Source organism: Beauveria bassiana (assembly GCF_000280675.1).
Source record: "Beauveria bassiana ARSEF 2860 unplaced genomic scaffold BBA_S00005, whole genome shotgun sequence".
In the NCBI taxonomy this organism is placed as follows: Eukaryota; Fungi; Ascomycota; class Sordariomycetes; order Hypocreales; family Cordycipitaceae; genus Beauveria; species Beauveria bassiana.
In genome coordinates this window covers 1102274-1120671 of record NW_007930840.1, presented here as the reverse complement: position 1 = coordinate 1120671, position 18398 = coordinate 1102274, and the positions used below count along the sequence as shown (strand labels likewise).

Sequence of the window (18398 nt, the reverse complement as noted above, 5' to 3'; positions counted from 1 at the left end):
GCATCACGTCATTGACAACGCACCAAGCGACTATAAAACCTAACAGCCACCCAAGATGTCTTCACGCAAGAAGGTGCTCCTCAAGGTGCGACGAGGTCCACGCGAGGCTGATGACAGATTTGGCCGAGAGCTGGGGGAGGAGATCGCAATACTGACTGGTCGTGTTTAGGTTATCATCCTTGGCGATAGCGGTGTCGGCAAGACTAGTCTGATGAAGCAATATGTACGGATATACGCTCAACACTGATAATAAAGTACGCCCGCGGGAATGAGGCTAACGCGGCCTACGTGTCACAGGTCGACAAGGAGTTTAGCGCCAGCTACAAGGCCACGATTGGTGCTGACTTTTCGACAAAGGAAGTTTTGGTGGACGATAGACAAGTCACCATGCAGGTACGATAGCAATGATACTGCTTCTAGCAAGGCGGGTCGTGAGGGCACGCGGGCTAACGTGTGGTAGCTGTGGGATACGGCCGGCCAAGAACGCTTCCAGTCGCTGGGCGTTGCCTTTTACCGCGGCGCCGACTGCTGCGTCCTCGTCTACGACGTCAACAACGCAAAGAGCTTTGAAGCTCTCGACAGCTGGCGAGATGAATTCTTGATCCAGGCCTCGCCCCGCGATCCTCCCAACTTTCCTTTTGTAGGTGGCCCCGACGGGCTCTGCCGCGCTAGAGGATGGAAGGCTAATCTGTGGTATGCAGGTTGTCATTGGCAACAAGATTGATGTCGACGAGAGCAAGCGAGTGGTGAGTAGTAGCTCTGCAGCGCGTGCACGGAGCTGTGTTGCTGACTTGTGTGTGCAGATTTCCAACAAGCGCGCCATGACCTTTTGCCAATCCAAGGGCGACATTCCCTACTTTGAGACGAGTGCCAAGGAGGCCATCAATGTCGACCAGGCTTTCGAAGGTAAGTAGGCCATTTGATCTGAGACGTTTGGCAATCGTGGCAGGAAGAGAGTGCATACTGACATGACATAGTCATTGCCCGCAACGCCCTCGCGCAGGAAGAGTCGGAAGAATTCAGCGGCGACTTTGACGACCCTATCAACATTCACATTGAAAACGACCGCGACGGCTGTGCCTGTTAATATGTATGCCTGCTGGTTTTTTTTCCTGTTAGAAAGGGTTGCCTTGTTCATGTGCTGGATTGCGAAATAGACTGCCGTTGGAGATGAGATGGTGTCTGTAGGACAGGTGGAGGGGGGGAAGGTGTTATACCCCGTCGCCAGGTTTGAGTCTTCGCGTCTTCCTTATTTATTATGTAGCATATCTCGAACCGGGAGTATTGATTTTACCTGATTTCACTTGCGGAACACAATTGTTGATGGTTCATGTAAGGTGGAGGCGGGCACGCGACTGTGGTTGTGTTTGTGAATGGTGCAACTTGTGGGCTGATTTCGGATGTGAGGCGTAACAAGCTGTGAAAACCAGGCCACTTCACGATAATAAATGAATCACTAGAGCCAAGTAAAGCAATCGAGGCCAGGTGTGAGCGTTTCAGTACATGGACCGAGGTGGCTGTCGCGTAACCGAGGGGCCGTAAAAAGTCCATGGAGTCAAGCTCTCACGGCGAATGACCCCATTGCTCAGCGGAGACAAGCCCAGGATTTTTATGCTGCCACTACAGACCAGACGAACGAACATAGATAAAATAGCCCGCATCAATTAATGTCAAGACGGCAACGGACTTTTTTCATGGGCTCCTCTTGAACATCGACAGCTCGCAAGCTACCCCCCCTCTGTAATGCACGGCATCCACTGCCCGGCCGAGGCTGGGGCCGGCTCCGCTAGGCTAGCTAATCAGGTTGCGCCAAAGCTTCCCCAGAGCCTCGGCTCCGCTGCGATCGGTCGTTTTGTGTCGAAACTCCGGTTCTTCCTTCTCTCTACCTGTCCATCCCCTCTCTCATCTCTTCCTTCACTCACGCCACTCATCAGCAGTGACAGGTTTCCATTCCTGGCTTTAATCTCCCTTTTTCGACCCCCAAGAATCACCTTCTAGTCTGATAATTCCTCCACAGAAACTGGGCTAGTCTCGTATTTCAACTCGCCGTCCCTTCCCCGCGCCAATAAACCCCGTTCCATCTTTTCATCTGTCCTTCCCCAACCCAGACTCTGTCTTATAATCGTGGTCGCTATTCATCTTCTTCTTTCGACAAGTGAACAAGGAAAGAACAAGATCACACATACATATCTCAATATACTCGAATGCTCGAAAACGATTCCTTTCTTTCGTCACCGGTTACCAGTCTCATCATGTCGCACAAGATTCCTGCCATTGTATGGCCCCCCATTCCATGTGCCTGATCCCAATCTTGAAGCGGACTGACACACTCCAGGTCTCCCATCTGGTGAGCGACCGGGCCAAGAAGACGATTGACATTGTCGCCAAGTTTGTCGAAGAAGAGTGCATCCCGTAAGCTCTCCGTCCCCTCCACCCTCCCTTCCGTCCCCCCTGCTGATTCCGGCTTACCCGCCCGCTCACAGCGCCGATGCCGTTCTCGAAGCCCAGATTGGCGAGGGCGACGCCCGCTGGGAGAGCGAACCCTCCGTCATCGAAGACCTCAAGGAGAAGGCGCAGAAGCTGGGCCTGTGGAACATGTTCCTGCCCAAGGGCCACTACAAGGAGTCGCCCGGCTGGACCAACCTCGAGTACGGGCTCATGGCCGAGTGGCTGGGCCGCTCGCGCAGCGCCTCCGAGGCCTGCAACTGCGCCGCCCCCGACACAGGCAATATGGAGGTGCTCGCCAAGTACGGCAACGACGCGCAGAAGAAGGAGTGGCTCGTCCCGCTGATGGCCGGCAAGATTCGTTCCGCGTTTCTCATGACGGAGCCCGATATTGCGTCGTCGGACGCGACTAATATCCAGATGGACATTCGCCGCGAGGGCAATGAATACGTGCTCAACGGCTCCAAGTGGTGGTCAAGCGGCGCGGGCGACCCCCGCTGCAAGGTTTACATTGTCATGGGCAAGACGGACGCCAAGAACAAGGACGTGTACCGCCAGCAGTCAGTCGTTCTAGTGCCGGCGGGCACACCCGGCGTCAAGATTGAGCGCATGCTCAAGGTCTACGGTTACGACGACGCGCCGCATGGCCATGGCCATATTAAATTTACCAATGTCCGCGTGCCCGTCAGCAATGTGGTCCTCGGCGAGGGTCGTGGCTTTGAGATTATCCAGGGCCGCCTGGGACCCGGCCGTATCCACCACGCCATGCGCTCCATCGGTGCTGTAAGTTATCTTGTCGTCACCTCGTCAATAAAACACACAAGCTAACCATTCAACAGTCCGAGGTTGCCCTCGACTGGATGCTGATGCGCGTCAACGACGAGCGCAAGAAGCCCTTTGGCAAGTTTCTGAGCCAGCACGGCGTCATTCTTGAGTGGATCGCCAAGTCGCGCATCGAAATCGACGCCGCGCGGCTCATTGTCCTCAACGCGGCTGTAAAGATGGACGAGCACGGCCCGAAAAAGGCGCTGACGGAAATTGCGCAGGCCAAGGTGCTGATCCCGCAGACGGCGCTGACCGTCATCGATCGCGCGGTACAGTCGTTTGGCGGCGCGGGCATCTCGCAGGACACGCCGCTGGCCGGCATGTGGGCGTACATCCGCACGCTACGCTTCGCCGACGGGCCCGACGAGGTGCATCTGCAGCAAATGGGCCGTAATGAGAACAAGCGCGGCAAGCAGGCGGCCGACAAGATCAAGTGGCAGCAGAACAAGTCGAAAGAGCTGTTGCAGCAGTACGGCGTGCAGAACAAGCAGATTGGCTCGCAGATTAAGCACTCGAAGCTTTAGGCGGGTGTCCTGTAAAAAGCCATGCTCCATCGAAAAAGAACCATGTACGTTTCGAAATTGTGCGAATGAAGAAATGGGCTCTAGGAGTAGTTACAGACTAGGCTGCGAGGTGAAATGTATCTACACTCGACTCAGCAGCAGACCATACCAAACTCTGCGATGTACAAAGTATTTGAATCAATGCAATCTCATCATCAATGCAAATTTATTAAGCGAAACAAAGAACTACAGCATGGTACGTAATACATTAGCTGGCGCTAGCTTACACAGTAACTGGCTGTACGTCGTCTGTTGTCAGGTCGGTCGCATGCTGTTGCGGAGCCCTGTGTAGCAGCATTTGTTAGGTTCATGCATTACATGTGGTTTTGGGATGTGCAGTTTGGTTTGGGGGGTACCGTTTCTGGGGTGAAGCTGGTGAGTCACGGCTATGGGCATGGTCAGTCATATGTCGGTACTTTTTGTTTGCATGATGAGCGTGCAAGTAGATTAGAGTGTTACCTGGCTAGTGGTGACATTAACCCGGCGTATAAGAGGTGTAACGAGGTACACTTTAGATAATACCTCGGATACAAGTCCTCAGCGGAGAGCCCAATCTCGGCACCTGAACAAGACAGAATGAATGCTTCCTGGCCAGTCAAGGTTTCCTGCATGATGTAGGTTCAGACGGAAACAAATGCTGCTCATCCCGTCATCTTGGCTCCCGTCCAGGGTAAACTATAACCGCATAATCAACCAATCTACTAATGACTAGGTACGAAGTAGCACTACAGCCACTCACCAACCAACCATCAAGCCCACTTGCAGCATTCCCGGCTAAGGCGCCCCATTACCGCCGTTGCCCGGCCGACTGTGCTCCAAGTTTACTTTTGCCCACCACTTTTTTTTCTTTACCTGCGGCCTCGTGCTTGTCGTCAAGAACGGTCCAAGTCCAGAGGTCCAGACCTGCCACGATTGAGACACTACATGCGCCTTGGCCGATACTTTTAACTATACGCCAACCTTTTCGTTAATTGTTGTTTTTGGATCTTGCCACACACACACACACACACACACACACACACCAGGATATAAAGTGTGTCACAGCCCGCCCGTCATCCGTTTGGACACTTCATTTTGCCATTGACCAAGAAGCATTTTCTATCCACAGTTTCCAAGAACAAAGAAGAAGGAAAGAAATTGTTGATATTTGGCATTTGAAGAACAATAAAAGTGTTTTAACGGGCAAGGACTACTTGCAAAACGGGACCCGGACCACCACCTCCACACAACGAAGAGGCCAGCCTGCATACCTACCAAACCCGACGTGTTGCCTACTTTTACCTCCCTCGCTCTGGACTTTTTCCACCTCCTTCAACCAACCATCACTTTTTGCGCAAAAAGACGTCCTTGCTACGACTCTTCTTTGCGCTCACTAAAGACTATTTACACGAATCTTTTTCTTCCTCTTCTTCTTCCTCTTTCTTTTTTCCACAATTACTCACACCAGCCATGTCTTCTCACGTTCTCGGCAACAAGGACGTCAACGCCTCCATGGAGCAGCAGCAGCAGCAGACGGCCCAGTCCAAGGATGTCAAGAGCATGGACTACCATCGCCAAGTCTTTCAGAGCAAAATGGCCCAGGAACCGTACGTCACGCGCAAGCCCGCCTCTGCGCCCTCGAGCAGACTAACCACCCCGGCCGCTACCGTCGCTGCCTCTCGTCCCGTTGTCCTCTTTCGTCCCGCGGCCGTCCTCGCCAAAAACACTGCCACTTCTTCAGATGCCTCTTCTTGTTCTGCTTCTTTCTCTTCTTCTTCTTCTTGTTCTGCTACTACTACTTCTTCTTCTTCTACTTCTTCTCTTTCTCCCGTCCCCTCGTTGATTTCCGACTCGTCTTCCTGCGCTCCCTCCCCTACGCCGTCGATTACCGCCTTGCCTCGGCTGCCCACTAACAAGAACCTGGTGGCTAGTACTCAGCAATACGTCTCGCCCTCGGACAACATCATGAGCCCCTGCTCGGCCAAGATTAACGCGCTACGCAACAAGCACGTCAGCAAGTAAGTGACAGCCGTCGGCCGGGATATTTCGGTGGCCTTTGTTTTTACTTTTCTCAATGACAATGCTAACCGCCTCGCGCTACAGAGCCAAGCCCAAATCGCTCTTTGCCCAAGCTAGCGCTAAGAAGCTCAGCGGCGAGAACCTCTTCGGCAGCAAGTCCATCCCCAAGGACTAAACTACATGCATCGAATCGAACCATAGCCAGGAGGTGGCACACTTTCATCCTGTGTACATATAGAATGCTCTTCTTTCCTTTGCGGCATTGTTCTTCTATTGGTTCTTTTTGCCTGTTGTTTCCTTGAGTTTGATGCGACGCGAAACTACATTGCTTTGACTTTTATAATCCAGTCGCCGCCCATATGATGTTTTTGCTACAACAACCAAGATGCGGTCGTTTCAGCAGGCGGCGGCGTCTGGATGCTGTTTTAGACATGGGCGTTTTATGAGTCTTTCGATTGTTTCTTTGGCAAGAAGTGCGGATGTTTGGAAAGTAATGCATGGAATCAAGGCTTCGTTGCGAGTTTGGGTTTGGTTATCAGAAGATGCGGTTTATATATTTCCTTTGTTCGTTATATGACATTGAGAACAATGCTACAGTCGCTCATCTATGGCACTAGCACGTTTGATACGCACAATCCCATGCATGAAATTTCTTTTATTGATATGCTTTTGCCTATGCTTTCCACCCGCTGACAATATACACAACGTCCTCGTCGCTGACCATGTGGCCCAAGCCCACGCGCTGCGGAATGTGCCGCGCGCTCGCGCCCCATACGAGGGCATACTTGAAGGTATCCTTCATGTTTCTGTGAATGCGGTCGCACACGTCCTCAATGGAGCTGTTGCTGCGCACGATCAAGGCCTCGCTAAAGTTGGGTTCGATACCCTTGCGCTTGGTGTAAAGGCGAATCAGGCGCAGCTCCTTCCAGCAGCGATCGACGACGTCCTGCACGCCGAGGTCCAGCTCGCAGCTCATGACGACCGTGTTTGGCTCGCGCGCCAGCGAGTCCAGAAAGTCGAGCGAGACGCTGTCAATCTTGTTGTACACGTACAGGCAGTTGATGTATTTCCGGTGGTCCTTCATGATGACGTCGATGAAGTCGTCGACGGTGGCCTCGTCGTCGCGGACGAGCACCTCGCAGTTGAGAATCTTGTAGTCGCGGAGAATATTGTACAGCATCTTTTCGTCGAGCTTCTTGGGGGGTGACTGAAATGTGATTTTCATGCCGCCTGCTTTTTTTACCTTGAGGTAGATATTGCTGTTTTTCTCCTGCGTCAATAAAAAGAAGAAGACGAAGAACAAAGAAATAGACACGGCCAAGATGGAATATGTGACCGGGGAAGAGGGGGGGTTATACGCACGGAGGAGACCGGTTCAGCCGGATGCCGACGGCTTCAAGCTCCGCCTCGAGGAGCGCACGCTGCTCAGCGCGCTTGGTCGCGTCCAGCACCATGAGGATGAGGTCGCTCGTCTTGGCGGCCGAAATGACTTGCCGGCCGCGGCCCTTGCCCTCGGAGGCGCCCTCGATGATGCCGGGCAGATCGAGCAGCTGAATCTCGGCGCCGCCATACTCGAGCACGCCGGGAATGGCCGTCAGCGTCGTAAACGAGTACGACGCGGCCTCGGACTTGGTCTTTGTCACCTTGGACAGAAACGTCGACTTGCCGACCGATGGGAAGCCGACGAGGGCGATGCGCGCGTCGCCCGACTTGCTGACATCAAAGCCCGAGCCGGTTCCGCCACCGCTGCCGGGGCCGGGCTCGAGGAGTTGTGCGCGGAGGCGAGCGAGTTTGCTGGCATGGTGAGCACGATGATGAGGTTCATGGCGAAAAGGAACGGGGGGAGGGGGGGTGCGCGTCGTTTACCCTTTTAATAGACCCAAGTGATATTCTGCGCAAAAGGTCAGTGGGCATGGTAGTAAAGGGGGTTTTTTGTAAATCGGATTTTACAGACCTGTGGCCTTGTTTTCTGAGAATGGTTAGCTGACGACCTCGAGAATTGAGAAGAACTGTGTGACTTGTGGTTGATTGTGGTTCGGCGTGGTGGCGTCACTAACTTTGTGTCCTCTTCATCTCATCCTCAATCCTAAAACACACGTATCAGCCGATTTGCCGATAGGTCAGGGCTGCAAGCGCGGACATACTCCTTGATCTTGTCCGTAATATTGACCATCCTGAATCCAGTTATTTATAGACGGACTTGCCGTCTGTAATACCCCTTGTCGACTCGTATCGTGTTGATATCAAAAAGTTGCGGCTCAAGACTCAAGGTGGGGGATGTGGCAGAATATTTGGCGGGGGGGCGTGAATGTGGTGGTCAGATACCTCACCGCCTTCCTTTCTCTCATGCCGTTATGGACGACCAACGCGCCCGCTGAACCCTCTGTGTTACAGGTGCAAGTCCACTAAATAATAAGCTGGTCAGGGATAACTCATGATGTAGGTATTCCGTACCTAGGTTATGGGATGGGCCACACCCTACAAAGCTTGTCTTCACCCCCCCGGCGGTCTTCCCGACTATCACTTACCATTTCTAGTACAAGGCTCACGACTGTGTAAAATTTTCATCTAAACATCAAATCACGTCTGGAGAGCCATGTAAGGCTTAGCAGACTGAGGAGATTACTCACCCACAGGAGCTTTCAGGCTCAAATTCGACAGTCTCTCATATCATACCCTCTTAGTTGCCTTCTTGCGCCCCCCGCCAAGGAGCACCATATCTGAGATATCGTTGTGTCAATTGGACCATGGTGTTATGACGATTGTTATAATGGACTTGCCACTTAACTCAAAAGCTACACTCAAAGGCGCCTCGGTCATGTTATCACCGCAGACGGGAAGCTCTAGCACAGACACCCGATCGCTGGCAAACAAGACCCAGAACAGGCCTCGTCACCGCAAGACGCGTACAGGCTGCTTCAACTGCAAGCGCAGACGCATCAAGGTGAATTTTGGAATGTACTATATCGAGATATGAGGACTCACAGTTCTTCAGTGCAAGGAGGAACGACCAGCATGCCACAATTGTGTCAAATCGGGATATACGTGCGAGTATCCGGTCCAAGCCCGCCTTTACGCGGCGGTCAGTTAGTTCGGTGTACTATACTGTGGAATATGGCTGACGAATCTAGCCCGACCAAGTCCCAAGGTTTACTATGCTGGATATGCACTTTTTCCAGCACTTTCTCCTGCAATGTCGCCCAGTGTATCCTCTTGGCAACGAACAGGTTTGGAAACACGAGGTCCTCTGCCTGTCCCGCCACGTGAGCATGCTGCCCCAGACCCTAACCTTTGCAATCCAACTTACACTTTCTCATCAGCACGATTTTCTTCTCTACGCTGTTCTTGGGTTTGCTGCCGCCGACTTGGAAGCCAATGGCGCTACAAACTCAAGCCTCTCTGTACCAGCCATGACGTATCGGTGCAAGGCCATTCAGCTCTTTCGAAAAGCCATTGCATCTTTTCAAGAGCCTGAAAAGACTCTCGAAGTCGCGGCGCCGACAGAAAGCAAGAACCCGAAACCCAGAAAGTTTGCCAAGATTGCGAGTGAACCCAAGCCGCAGACCGATTCGAAGCATTACGGCCAGTCCATCATGTCTTCTGACCAAGGAAGCGCCCTTGTGGCATCGTGCTACTTGCTCATAGGACAATCCCGGTACCTGGGAGACGGTATACAGGATTTCATGACTCTCACACGAGGCTCTGCGTCGTTGCGTGCAGAAATGATACGGCTCAGATTCCCGCCTCTGTTTCGAAACCTCGAGCCCGAGGATTCCATCGAGACGATGCGCAGGTACCTACAAGAAGTGCCACCTCTTGACAAGCCGTGGATTGGGTCCGGGGAAGCTTCCTTGGACATGCTCAAGATGATCTGTGCGGACAAGTTGCAGCTGGCATACGTCACCAACTTGGAAAAGGTTTTGCAGTACTCCAAAGTAGACTGTTTCAAGGTATACACGAGCATCATGGGCCACTTTATCTGGTGGCAGAGTCTGCCGTTTGGAGACTTTCAGCGCATCATTGACCTCACCGACCAAGTCAACATTCTGTTAGCCACGCACTGGGTCGCTCTGATGATGATCATGTCCTTTTTGCACAAAGCATCCACAAAAATCAACAACGACTCCAGGAATGGGTCGGATACGCCTGCGCAAGGAAGCATAGGTGCCAAGGCTCAGGCGCAAAAAAAAGGCAAGTGTACGGAGCCTTGGTACTACTGGCTCGCGTGTATGAATCGTTGGATCAACGACGATCATCAGAAGTTTAATACCTGGCCGCAATGGGTGCAGGATAGGCTAGATGAAAATGCCATGTACTTTGAATCCTAGTACATCACTTACAATTGCACAGATGAATGGTATCTCATTTCCCGACTGCAGCTAGAGCAAAAAGAAGCCAAAAAATACGTACAGCACCCGGTGTTCGCTGGTCGTCACCGACCCAACTACTAATCTGGCGCTCAAGTGGTTGTCTATCGGAGATCGGACGGGATCCAGACTGGTCACTCGGCTATGGCCGTACATACTAGGTGTGCATCTAATTGCGTCTATAAGTAATGTGTATGCTGTCTCTCGATAGTATGAGATATCCAATCAACCATCAGCAATGATATATTTGATTATGAAGCGGCATGTCAGAGAAAGTGCCGTTGAAGCTTTCTGTTTGCTTTTACTATCGTGATGATGACATGCGTAAGCGGAGCGCCTCGTTTCGGCTACTCGGTCCGTTGAATCCTTTGGCCAGCGACATCCATCCAGTATCGACGCAACCATTCTTCTCACCAGCCATATTCGCGTCGCATCTCCGATGATGCAGTTCGAGGCTCTTTCATAAACTTTTCTAATTCTACAGATTACATCCGAGCATTTTGTAGCAAGATCTTTTGCGCCAGCCGCACGCCAGCTGCACGCTCTCCGCGAAACAGCCAACCCCAGCCTCCCTCCCGCCTCAAGAAACTAAGACATCACATTACCCCCCCTCTTCATCTTCGATTGCATCTGCCACTCTCCCCTCACGCACCAAATTCTCCTCTCTTTTCAAAAACACAGCTCACCTCATTAACAGCACCATATCCCATCGTACATCAAATCCTCATCCACCAGCGCCAGCCCCCTCCGCCCACCCCGCCCGCCATGCCGCAGCCCTCTCGCCCGTGGCGCGCCACGCAGCCGCTCAAGGCGCTCTGCATCGCCTACTTTTACCTCTCCGCGCCGCCCTATCTTCTCTACCTCGTGCTCAAGTTTTCGCTTCTGCAGCGTCTACGGCCCCACCCCCGTCTAGGCCTGCGAGCCAACGTCGGCAACCCCCTCGTGCGCGCGCTCTTTGGCGTCCTCACCTACACGCGCTCCCCGCGGCTCGTCGCCGAGAACCTGCCCCGGGACAAGACCCGCGTCACCGCCGTCCCCGTGCCACCCGCCTCGCTCTTCACCGGCGTCTTGACCTCTCAACCTTCCATCAAGCCCGCGCCCCAAAAGGCGCTCTGGTTCCCGCGGGCGCCCCCCGCCGACGCCAACCTCGCCGGGGAGACGGTGGTGCTGCACTTTCCCGGCGGCGCGTTTGTCGTCGAGGTCGGCCACGAGGCGTTTGGGCGCAGAGCCGCCGACGTGATGCTGCACGGCGGCCAGGCGGCGCGCTTCGTGTGGGCGCAGTACCGCCTCGCCAGCACGCCCAACCAGGGCTTCCCCGCGGCCGTGCAAGACGCCGTCACCTTTTACGCGCACCTCCTCTCGCTGGGCTACGACGCCAAGAATATAGTCTTGTCTGGTGATTCTGCCGGCGGCAACGTGGCGCTCGCGCTGCTGCGGTACCTCGAGGCGACGCAAGGGGCGCTGTCGCTGCCGCTGCCGCTGCCGCTGCCGCGCGGCGTCATGGCGTGGTCGCCGTGGGTCGAGGTGACGCCGCGGGCGGCGCGCGATTTTGCAGAGACCAACGCGGCGGCCACGGATATCTTGACGCCCGAGTTTCTGCAATGGGGCGCCGACGCGTACCTGCCTCCACAGGCGGGGGCCGGCGGCGGCGGCCGCGCCCTGTCGGACGAGGTCGCCGGGTACGTGTCGCCGCTGCACCGGGCATTTGCCACCTCGGTGCCCGTGTTTCTGCACGCGGGCGAGGCCGAGGGGTTCTGCTCGTCGGTGCGTCGGTTTGCGGACGAGATGGAGGAGGTGAATGGGAATAAGCGGGTTCGCTTCCACGGGACGCCGCACGCGGTGCACGACTTGCTGCTGGTGTGGGAGGGGCAGGGCATGCGCAAGGAGGCGGAGGCTGCGGTTAGTGATGCGTGGGAGACGGTTGGCGCGTGAAATGTGATGTGGTTCTGCAATGTAATGGCCTGCGACTGCAAAAGCAAGGCTCTGTGCGCTCGAGAGGAGGCAGTCAAGTGTTGTTATCTCGATATTGGTGCGGGCCAATGCAGCTACTTGTATTATTTGGTCTTTTGCAGTTCAAGATGCATTTTTTTATCCAGATTGCTATGCTTCTCGTAAACAGCCAAATTTGTATTCCCAATTACTCAGGCTTAATTTTGTCTGTACATTCATCTTTTCGCCGAATTTCGCCTGCTGATGCTGTAGTGTGGTGTTTGGCATCGGCTGTCTCTCTGGTACATATGCGCGTCACCCCACATCATCAAGTCTTGAGAACTTGGTTTGCAAACGAGATAGAATATTCCTTTTATTCAGTGACACCTGTATCTCAGACCCATTCACAACTGAAATCGAACAAAGATATCATGTCGAGTGTTATATCCTCTGGTAACAAGCGCTCCATGCGATTGCCGGGTAAGATGCCGAGTCGGGGTAGTAATAGCAGTAGTAAGCTGACAGGATGAGCATGTGACGCCTCAACTCCGGTCGCGAGAAAGGACGAAAGAAGAAAAAAATAAAACTAAAGAGCAAAAAGCAAAAAAAGCAAGCGCGTGCAAGTCAATGAGTCCTAACCATTCGGGTAGGATGAATCGTTATGTCGTAAATGGGCCCTCGAGTTATTTACGGCCTCCGCTGGTGGACTGCTTCTTGCTGGTGCTCGAGGCGCTGAGGGCTCGCTTCCGACGGACGGGCACGCCCTGGGCTTCGTTGCCTACTTTGGCGCGAACTCTGCAGCATGTTAGAGATTGGAACAAGAAGAGAAACCTCCTAAAATTCCCAACGCGCAGAAAAAAAAAAAAAAAAAAAAAACCAAGGCAATGAAAGAGTTCATGTGTCGGCGCAGTATGGGTGAGGAGGGGTGTTCTTACTCGGACTGTAGCTTGGCAATACGAATGCGAGTAAGGATCCGGTGCATCTCATCCATGGCGAATGGTGTTTTCTTGTAGTTGTGAGGTAGACCTTGTATTGAAAGCAGAAAGCAAGGAGTCGTGTTGTTTTGTTGGATGTAGAAGCAGACAGATTTGCCAACAACTTCGTCACAAGAGAAAAGGGGAGGCCGCGGGTCTTTTTGTCGCATCAGCAAACATCAGCAAACATCACATGCTTTCTCAAACGGCTTCATGACTCTCCGCAAAACGCATCAACTAGCGCCGCACCATGACTACGAACTACTACTACTACTACCCCCCCCGGAGTCCACTTCCCCGAGTTGGCAAGCTGGGCAAACGCAACGTCAACCCAACTTTTGATTAGTAAATTTGCCCATTTGCTTATTTTGCCCATTCCCCACGACGTTTGTTTGAAATCTCCTAGCGTTTGAATCGTGCGCATCGTGCGCATCGTGCGCTTCTACTTTCTCGCGCGAGGCACGCAAAGGCACCGTGCGCTTGCGAGTCCGTGCTGCGATGAACTTGGATTGCTTTTCTGCAAGCACCTTCCCCGCAAACAGCTGGCTGGCTGAACTCACGCTACTCAGTCACGCTACTGAGTAAGTGGCCTGGCGTCAGGGAAGGAAGCTCCAGAAACTCGCATGTAGGATGCAGGGCTAGTCTCCGTTTTGGACATCGGCCCGCGTGATGCCGCGCTGGCCAAGGGAAAACAATGAATCCCGTTTACATGGACGTGGCCCGCGCAACACCATTTGTACTATCAACGTCTCAATGAACCCGCTGTCCACCCGCGCTTCTTTCACGGCCTGCAAGACCGGCAGCTCTCCCGCAAGAAACTCTCCGACGACGGCGTCTCGGACCCCTGACCCTGGCAACACTGCAACGAGTCGTAAGAGTCGCCGATCCAGGCACTAGTCAGATTCTAACACCGAGTATTTCAATAGTACTTTGCCTAGCAGTACAAGGTGTTAATTAGCACACATCTTCCTAGTACCCTATCCAGCCGTCCTAAAGCCTCCTCGTCACCACCCCGGAACAGCCCTCGCCCGGACGTGTATGCCGCCCGCCACTTTGGCCGTTACCATCTGCTCAAACATGACATTCGCCTCATCCATCATGGCCTCGTCGCGGAGCGCAAACTCGAACCGGCCCACCCACGTGGCCAGCAGGCATGCAAACTCAGCCTTGGCAAAGCTTTGCCCGATACAGCTTCGCGGGCCGTGGAGAAAGGACAAGAACACATAGTTGCTCGACGCGCCGCCCACAGACGCGGCCTTGACGCTGGCCGCCGTGCCGCCGAGGCCGTCGTCCTCGTCGTCGCCGCCGCCCCGCGCAACAAGCCACCGCTCCGGCTTGAACTCGCCGCCGTCAGGTCCCCAGAAGCGCGTGTCCAGGTTGGTGGCCCAGGGCACCAGCAGTAGGCGCGTGCCCCGGGGCAGCGGCTGGCCCTGGATCGTCGTGTCGCGCACCGTCTCGCGGATTGTCTGCGGCACGGGGCTGTACATGCGCAGCACCTCGCTGCACACGGCCGCGAGGTACGGCAGGCGGTCAATCTCCATGCTCGTAATCTCCCGGCCGTCGTCACCGACGGGTGGCGGCAAGTTTGCGCGCACCTCTTGGCGCAGACGCGTCTGCACCTCGGGGTGCCGGCACATGGCGTAGATGGCAAAGCTCAGCGCTGAGGCGGTGGTTTCGTGGCCGGCGCCTAAAAACGTCATCATGTGGTTGATGAGCTCCTCCTCGCTAAACATGCCCGAGCGGAGCGCAATAGACAAGATGTCGACATCCTCGAGCTTGCTATCGGCGAGCTTCTGTCTCTTGAGCCGGATGACGTCCTTGCACACGTCGCGAATCTTCTTGGCCGCGCCTTTAGCTTCGATAGCGCGAGGTATGGGCGATTGGAGGAGGATTGACATGGGAACAAAGGCTGTGAGAAAGTCGGCCATTACCAAGAGAAGGCGATCCTGCATAGTCGGCGTGGTAATGAGCATATACGTCTTGACAATCTCATCGTCTTCATTATGTGTGGCGTTAAAGTCACGACCAAGACCAGCGACGCCAATAATGTCCAGCGACACACGGCCGGCCCAGTGGCCGACTTCAAACTCGGCATACCCGTCGGCATCGCACTCTTTGGTCATGACTTGCACGACATCGCAAGTCTTGCGCCAGAACAGAGGATACAGATCCTTAATGTGGCGAAAGGCAAAGGCCGGCATCAGGTTTCGGCGCTGCACCTTGTGGTCATGACCCTCGGCAAGCACCAGGCCGTGGCCCAGGACCGGCCCGAAGAAGCCGCGGATAGTAGGCGGCTTTTCAAACTCGTAAGCTTTCGAGACGAGGACTTCGCCAAGAGCTTGTGGCGATGTCACGATGAGGTATTCGCGATGAAACGCGCCATAGATGCGAATGAATCCCTCATTTGCAGTCTCTGCAATCCTGTTTGATGGCATTAGTTTGGAAAAAACTCTGGGTTCGGCTTCAAGTAGTTTGTGCGAGTTCCCTGGGAGAGCGAATTAACTTGCCAGTCTCGTGCAGCAACACCTAGACCCCTGCTGATGGCATCGATAGTATGTCCGGTGACCAGACGCCAGCCTCTGGGAGTTGGAAGTTTGCGCAGAGGCGATATGAAGAAGGGATATATGAACATGTACCAAAACCCCCACGTAACAAACTGTGCGGCCCAAAGTACCACGAAAACCTCCAGCCCGAGTACCTTGGTGGGCTCCCCGGCAGTAAACACGACAGCGGCGGCACCTAGGCTGGAACTGATTGTAATTGTTGGTATGGCCGGCGGCATGGTGAGTCGTAGTGAATACTAAAAAGAACTGTTGAACAAAAACTTTCTTTGCAAACTTGTGATTCAATTATCAGTTCAGACACATCGCTGCCCAGCGTCTTATAGCACTGGCGCTAGCGTCAGGTCACGCGAGACAGATGCACACCGAAACGACAAATTTGTTGGGAAGCCAGGAAAGCATCATATCTTGAGCGCTCCGTGTCCGTTCTCCTCTAATGATTTTGCCGTTCCGTGATCGCCCATCCGCTTGATTGGCGTTGTTCATTGTTCACCCTCTTCCAGCCACCGCAGGGTAGGACACACAACTTGCGAAGGAGAAGAGAAGCGCCATGATGACACTCGAGCTTATCAGCTCCTTGCAACATAGTTATAATGACTCAACTATATTTGGAGCATTGGATTGGTCTATGGTTCATCTATATGTCGGTTTTGGCCATTTTGATTTTCGGATTTGATATTCATATATCACATCTGATAGCAAATAGCCACACCCGCTATTCCCTGGAAATCGGTGGGAGAGCCCCGCTGCAGCGAAAAGAACCCCAACCCGGCTGGGGCTGGAAAAGCTCTACAGCCAGGATGTCGGCCACCAATTAGAGCGTTGAACTGACTGAAAGCAGACCATTACGTATATAACGATGCCTGTTACCAAGTGCGGAGACGGCAACAGGGCGACCGTTGAGAAAGCGTCGATCACAGTAATTATATACGCATAGCTTGCTAGCCGATGTTGAACCTCGGTTTCCTAGACAAGACTATGTACAAAAAACCGGCGCATATTGATAATGTAGATTGCAATAATGACTTGGTGCGTGATTATATTACTGCCTCCTCGAGAGCGCCAACGAGTACTCGCCGTCCAGTAAGGAATGCCGCATCAGCAATATCCGTACTGAGTAAGCATTTGGTTTTCACATGTCTTACATATCAAAGGCTTGGGGCGCAGGGTTCTATTTCATGCCATTTGCCACTTTTCTGTTGAGTCGACTCGGGCTGTTTATGCGAACAGTAAAAGTCCCCGTTCTACCGAACGCATGCTGTTGCCCCCTCGTTTGGACAGAGAGAGGGGGAGGAGAGGGGGAGGAGAGGGAGAGTAATGGTGGTGGTGCCTCGGAAAGGACAAGAAGGATGTGAATGGGGAGGTTGGGATGGGACAGCTCGCAGTAGCAAGGCAGTGACACTGGCGGTATCTCTCTTGCAAAGAGACGCGGCACTGTACGTTTCCTTGGAGTGAATTCTGATGGTGTCTGTTGGAAGTTTAACTGCAAATTATGTAGCACACATTAGTTACGGAGTACACTGTGACGAACAACTCGCCGTCTCTTATCCCGTCTGATGGCGGTTTCTGACAGCGCCGAATCAATCGTGCCTGGGCCGTAAAAGTGTAATACAATACATATACCACACCCATGCTTGACACCTTTGCGAGCTAAATAAATAGTTTACCGCAGACGGGGCCAGTGGCCTATAGCAAACTCACTATCCGTACTTCATATTGACTATGTAGGGAAGCCGGCTTCGGTGAGCCGTATACAGTGACCAGCCACCACCAGCCACAAATTGGTCAACACAACCTCTCGGTTATTGAGTCGGTAAATTAACTCAAAAGCTCTCGAGGAAGCTACATGCTGCCTGGGGATTATGCCCGCGAACAGTGGCTACTTGGCATCTGCTTGCGGCAAATACCGATGGACTGAGTTGGTGTTGCCCTTGGCCTTGAGCCCTACGTTGATGAAATCGTAAGCGATGGCTCGGAGCAGCACTGGCAGCTTGCCACTGGCAGCTTGCCACTGGCAGCTTGCCACTTCCAGCTTGCCACTGGCAGCTTGCCACTTCCAGCTTGCCACTTCCAGCTTCGTAGATGCCTTTGTGTGCCAGAAGTTCATGTGGGTTACCAACTTTACCTGATTTGCCTAGCAGGCGGTGCTCAACCACACTACACACGGCAAGCAGCCCACTACGCAACCTTTGACTTTCAGGCACATGGATACTTTAGGGCAGGGTCAAGAAAAATTTGAGCTCCCCTTTGAAGAATACGGTGCTCAATGACCGAGAAGAGAAAAGTGAGTAAAGAAAAAAAAAAAAGTAGAAATCTGTGGAATGAGCGTAGTTGTCCGCACTGAGTTAGACTCTGCTGGGTGACTCGATTTGGCGCCTCGTTACATGCCATCCATTACTGACCTCGTATTGTCAAATTGCAGAAAACATGCTTTCCGCTAGTGTTTGGATGACGCCCTTTTGGACCGAGCAACAATCTCATGCTGTCAATCAAAAAACACGCGGTAATAGCAAGTATATATGCCCGCGCTGTTTTCAAAGTCGAAAGCGCTTCCGCAAGAGTATGCGCATACTCAGTATCCGTACTAACGTTGAAAATACCGATCCGGTCAGACTTGAGCGTTTTTTGATCGTTTTGATCGTTTGCAAGCCTCGGCGGCGGCGCGAGCGGAACGTCGCGACGGGGGTCGGTACCTGTTGGCGCTTGCAAAATCAAACAGGAACAAGGCGATCCGAC

General features: G+C 53.4%; 7 protein-coding genes across 7 annotated transcripts; 5 read left to right on the top strand and 2 right to left on the bottom strand.

Annotated features, from left to right (window-relative positions):
* Positions 1-55: 55 nt before the first annotated feature.
* On the top strand, positions 56-1087 carry BBA_02638 (Putative Rab7-like GTPase; the record flags this gene model as incomplete). The annotated part of the gene is made up of 7 exons (XM_008597735.1): positions 56-85; positions 170-223; positions 298-393; positions 461-640; positions 702-746; positions 804-906; positions 978-1087. 7 exons carry the CDS (start codon positions 56-58, stop codon positions 1085-1087), a joined length of 618 nt encoding a protein of 205 aa, XP_008595957.1.
* Positions 1088-2252: 1165 nt separating this feature from the next.
* BBA_02637 (Putative FadE2-like acyl-CoA dehydrogenase) lies at positions 2253-3794 on the top strand (the record flags this gene model as incomplete). Its single annotated transcript, XM_008597734.1, has 4 exons — positions 2253-2276; positions 2336-2412; positions 2484-3228; positions 3285-3794. The coding sequence occupies 4 exons, from the start codon at positions 2253-2255 to the stop codon at positions 3792-3794; spliced, it is 1356 nt and encodes a 451-aa protein (XP_008595956.1).
* A 1488-nt stretch (positions 3795-5282) lies between these two features.
* On the top strand, positions 5283-6006 carry BBA_02636 (BNS1 protein; the record flags this gene model as incomplete). Its single annotated transcript, XM_008597733.1, has 2 exons — positions 5283-5830; positions 5916-6006. 2 exons carry the CDS (start codon positions 5283-5285, stop codon positions 6004-6006), a joined length of 639 nt encoding a protein of 212 aa, XP_008595955.1.
* Positions 6007-6504: 498 nt separating this feature from the next.
* BBA_02635 (Putative GTPase) lies at positions 6505-8004 on the bottom strand (the record flags this gene model as incomplete). Its single annotated transcript, XM_008597732.1, has 6 exons — positions 6505-7090; positions 7194-7625; positions 7698-7722; positions 7786-7800; positions 7889-7917; positions 7976-8004. The coding sequence occupies 6 exons, from the start codon at positions 8002-8004 to the stop codon at positions 6505-6507; spliced, it is 1116 nt and encodes a 371-aa protein (XP_008595954.1).
* A 597-nt stretch (positions 8005-8601) lies between these two features.
* On the top strand, positions 8602-10159 carry BBA_02634 (Putative Gal4-like transcriptional regulator; the record flags this gene model as incomplete). The annotated part of the gene is made up of 3 exons (XM_008597731.1): positions 8602-8775; positions 8827-8913; positions 8963-10159. 3 exons carry the CDS (start codon positions 8602-8604, stop codon positions 10157-10159), a joined length of 1458 nt encoding a protein of 485 aa, XP_008595953.1.
* Positions 10160-10963: 804 nt separating this feature from the next.
* BBA_02633 (alpha/beta hydrolase fold-3 domain containing protein) lies at positions 10964-12130 on the top strand (the record flags this gene model as incomplete). Its single annotated transcript, XM_008597730.1, has 1 exon — positions 10964-12130. One exon carries the CDS (start codon positions 10964-10966, stop codon positions 12128-12130), a length of 1167 nt encoding a protein of 388 aa, XP_008595952.1.
* A 1975-nt stretch (positions 12131-14105) lies between these two features.
* Positions 14106-15883, bottom strand: BBA_02632 (Cytochrome P450 CYP617A2; the record flags this gene model as incomplete). Its single annotated transcript, XM_008597729.1, has 2 exons — positions 14106-15522; positions 15738-15883. 2 exons carry the CDS (start codon positions 15881-15883, stop codon positions 14106-14108), a joined length of 1563 nt encoding a protein of 520 aa, XP_008595951.1.
* Between the last annotated feature and the right edge of the window lie 2515 nt (positions 15884-18398).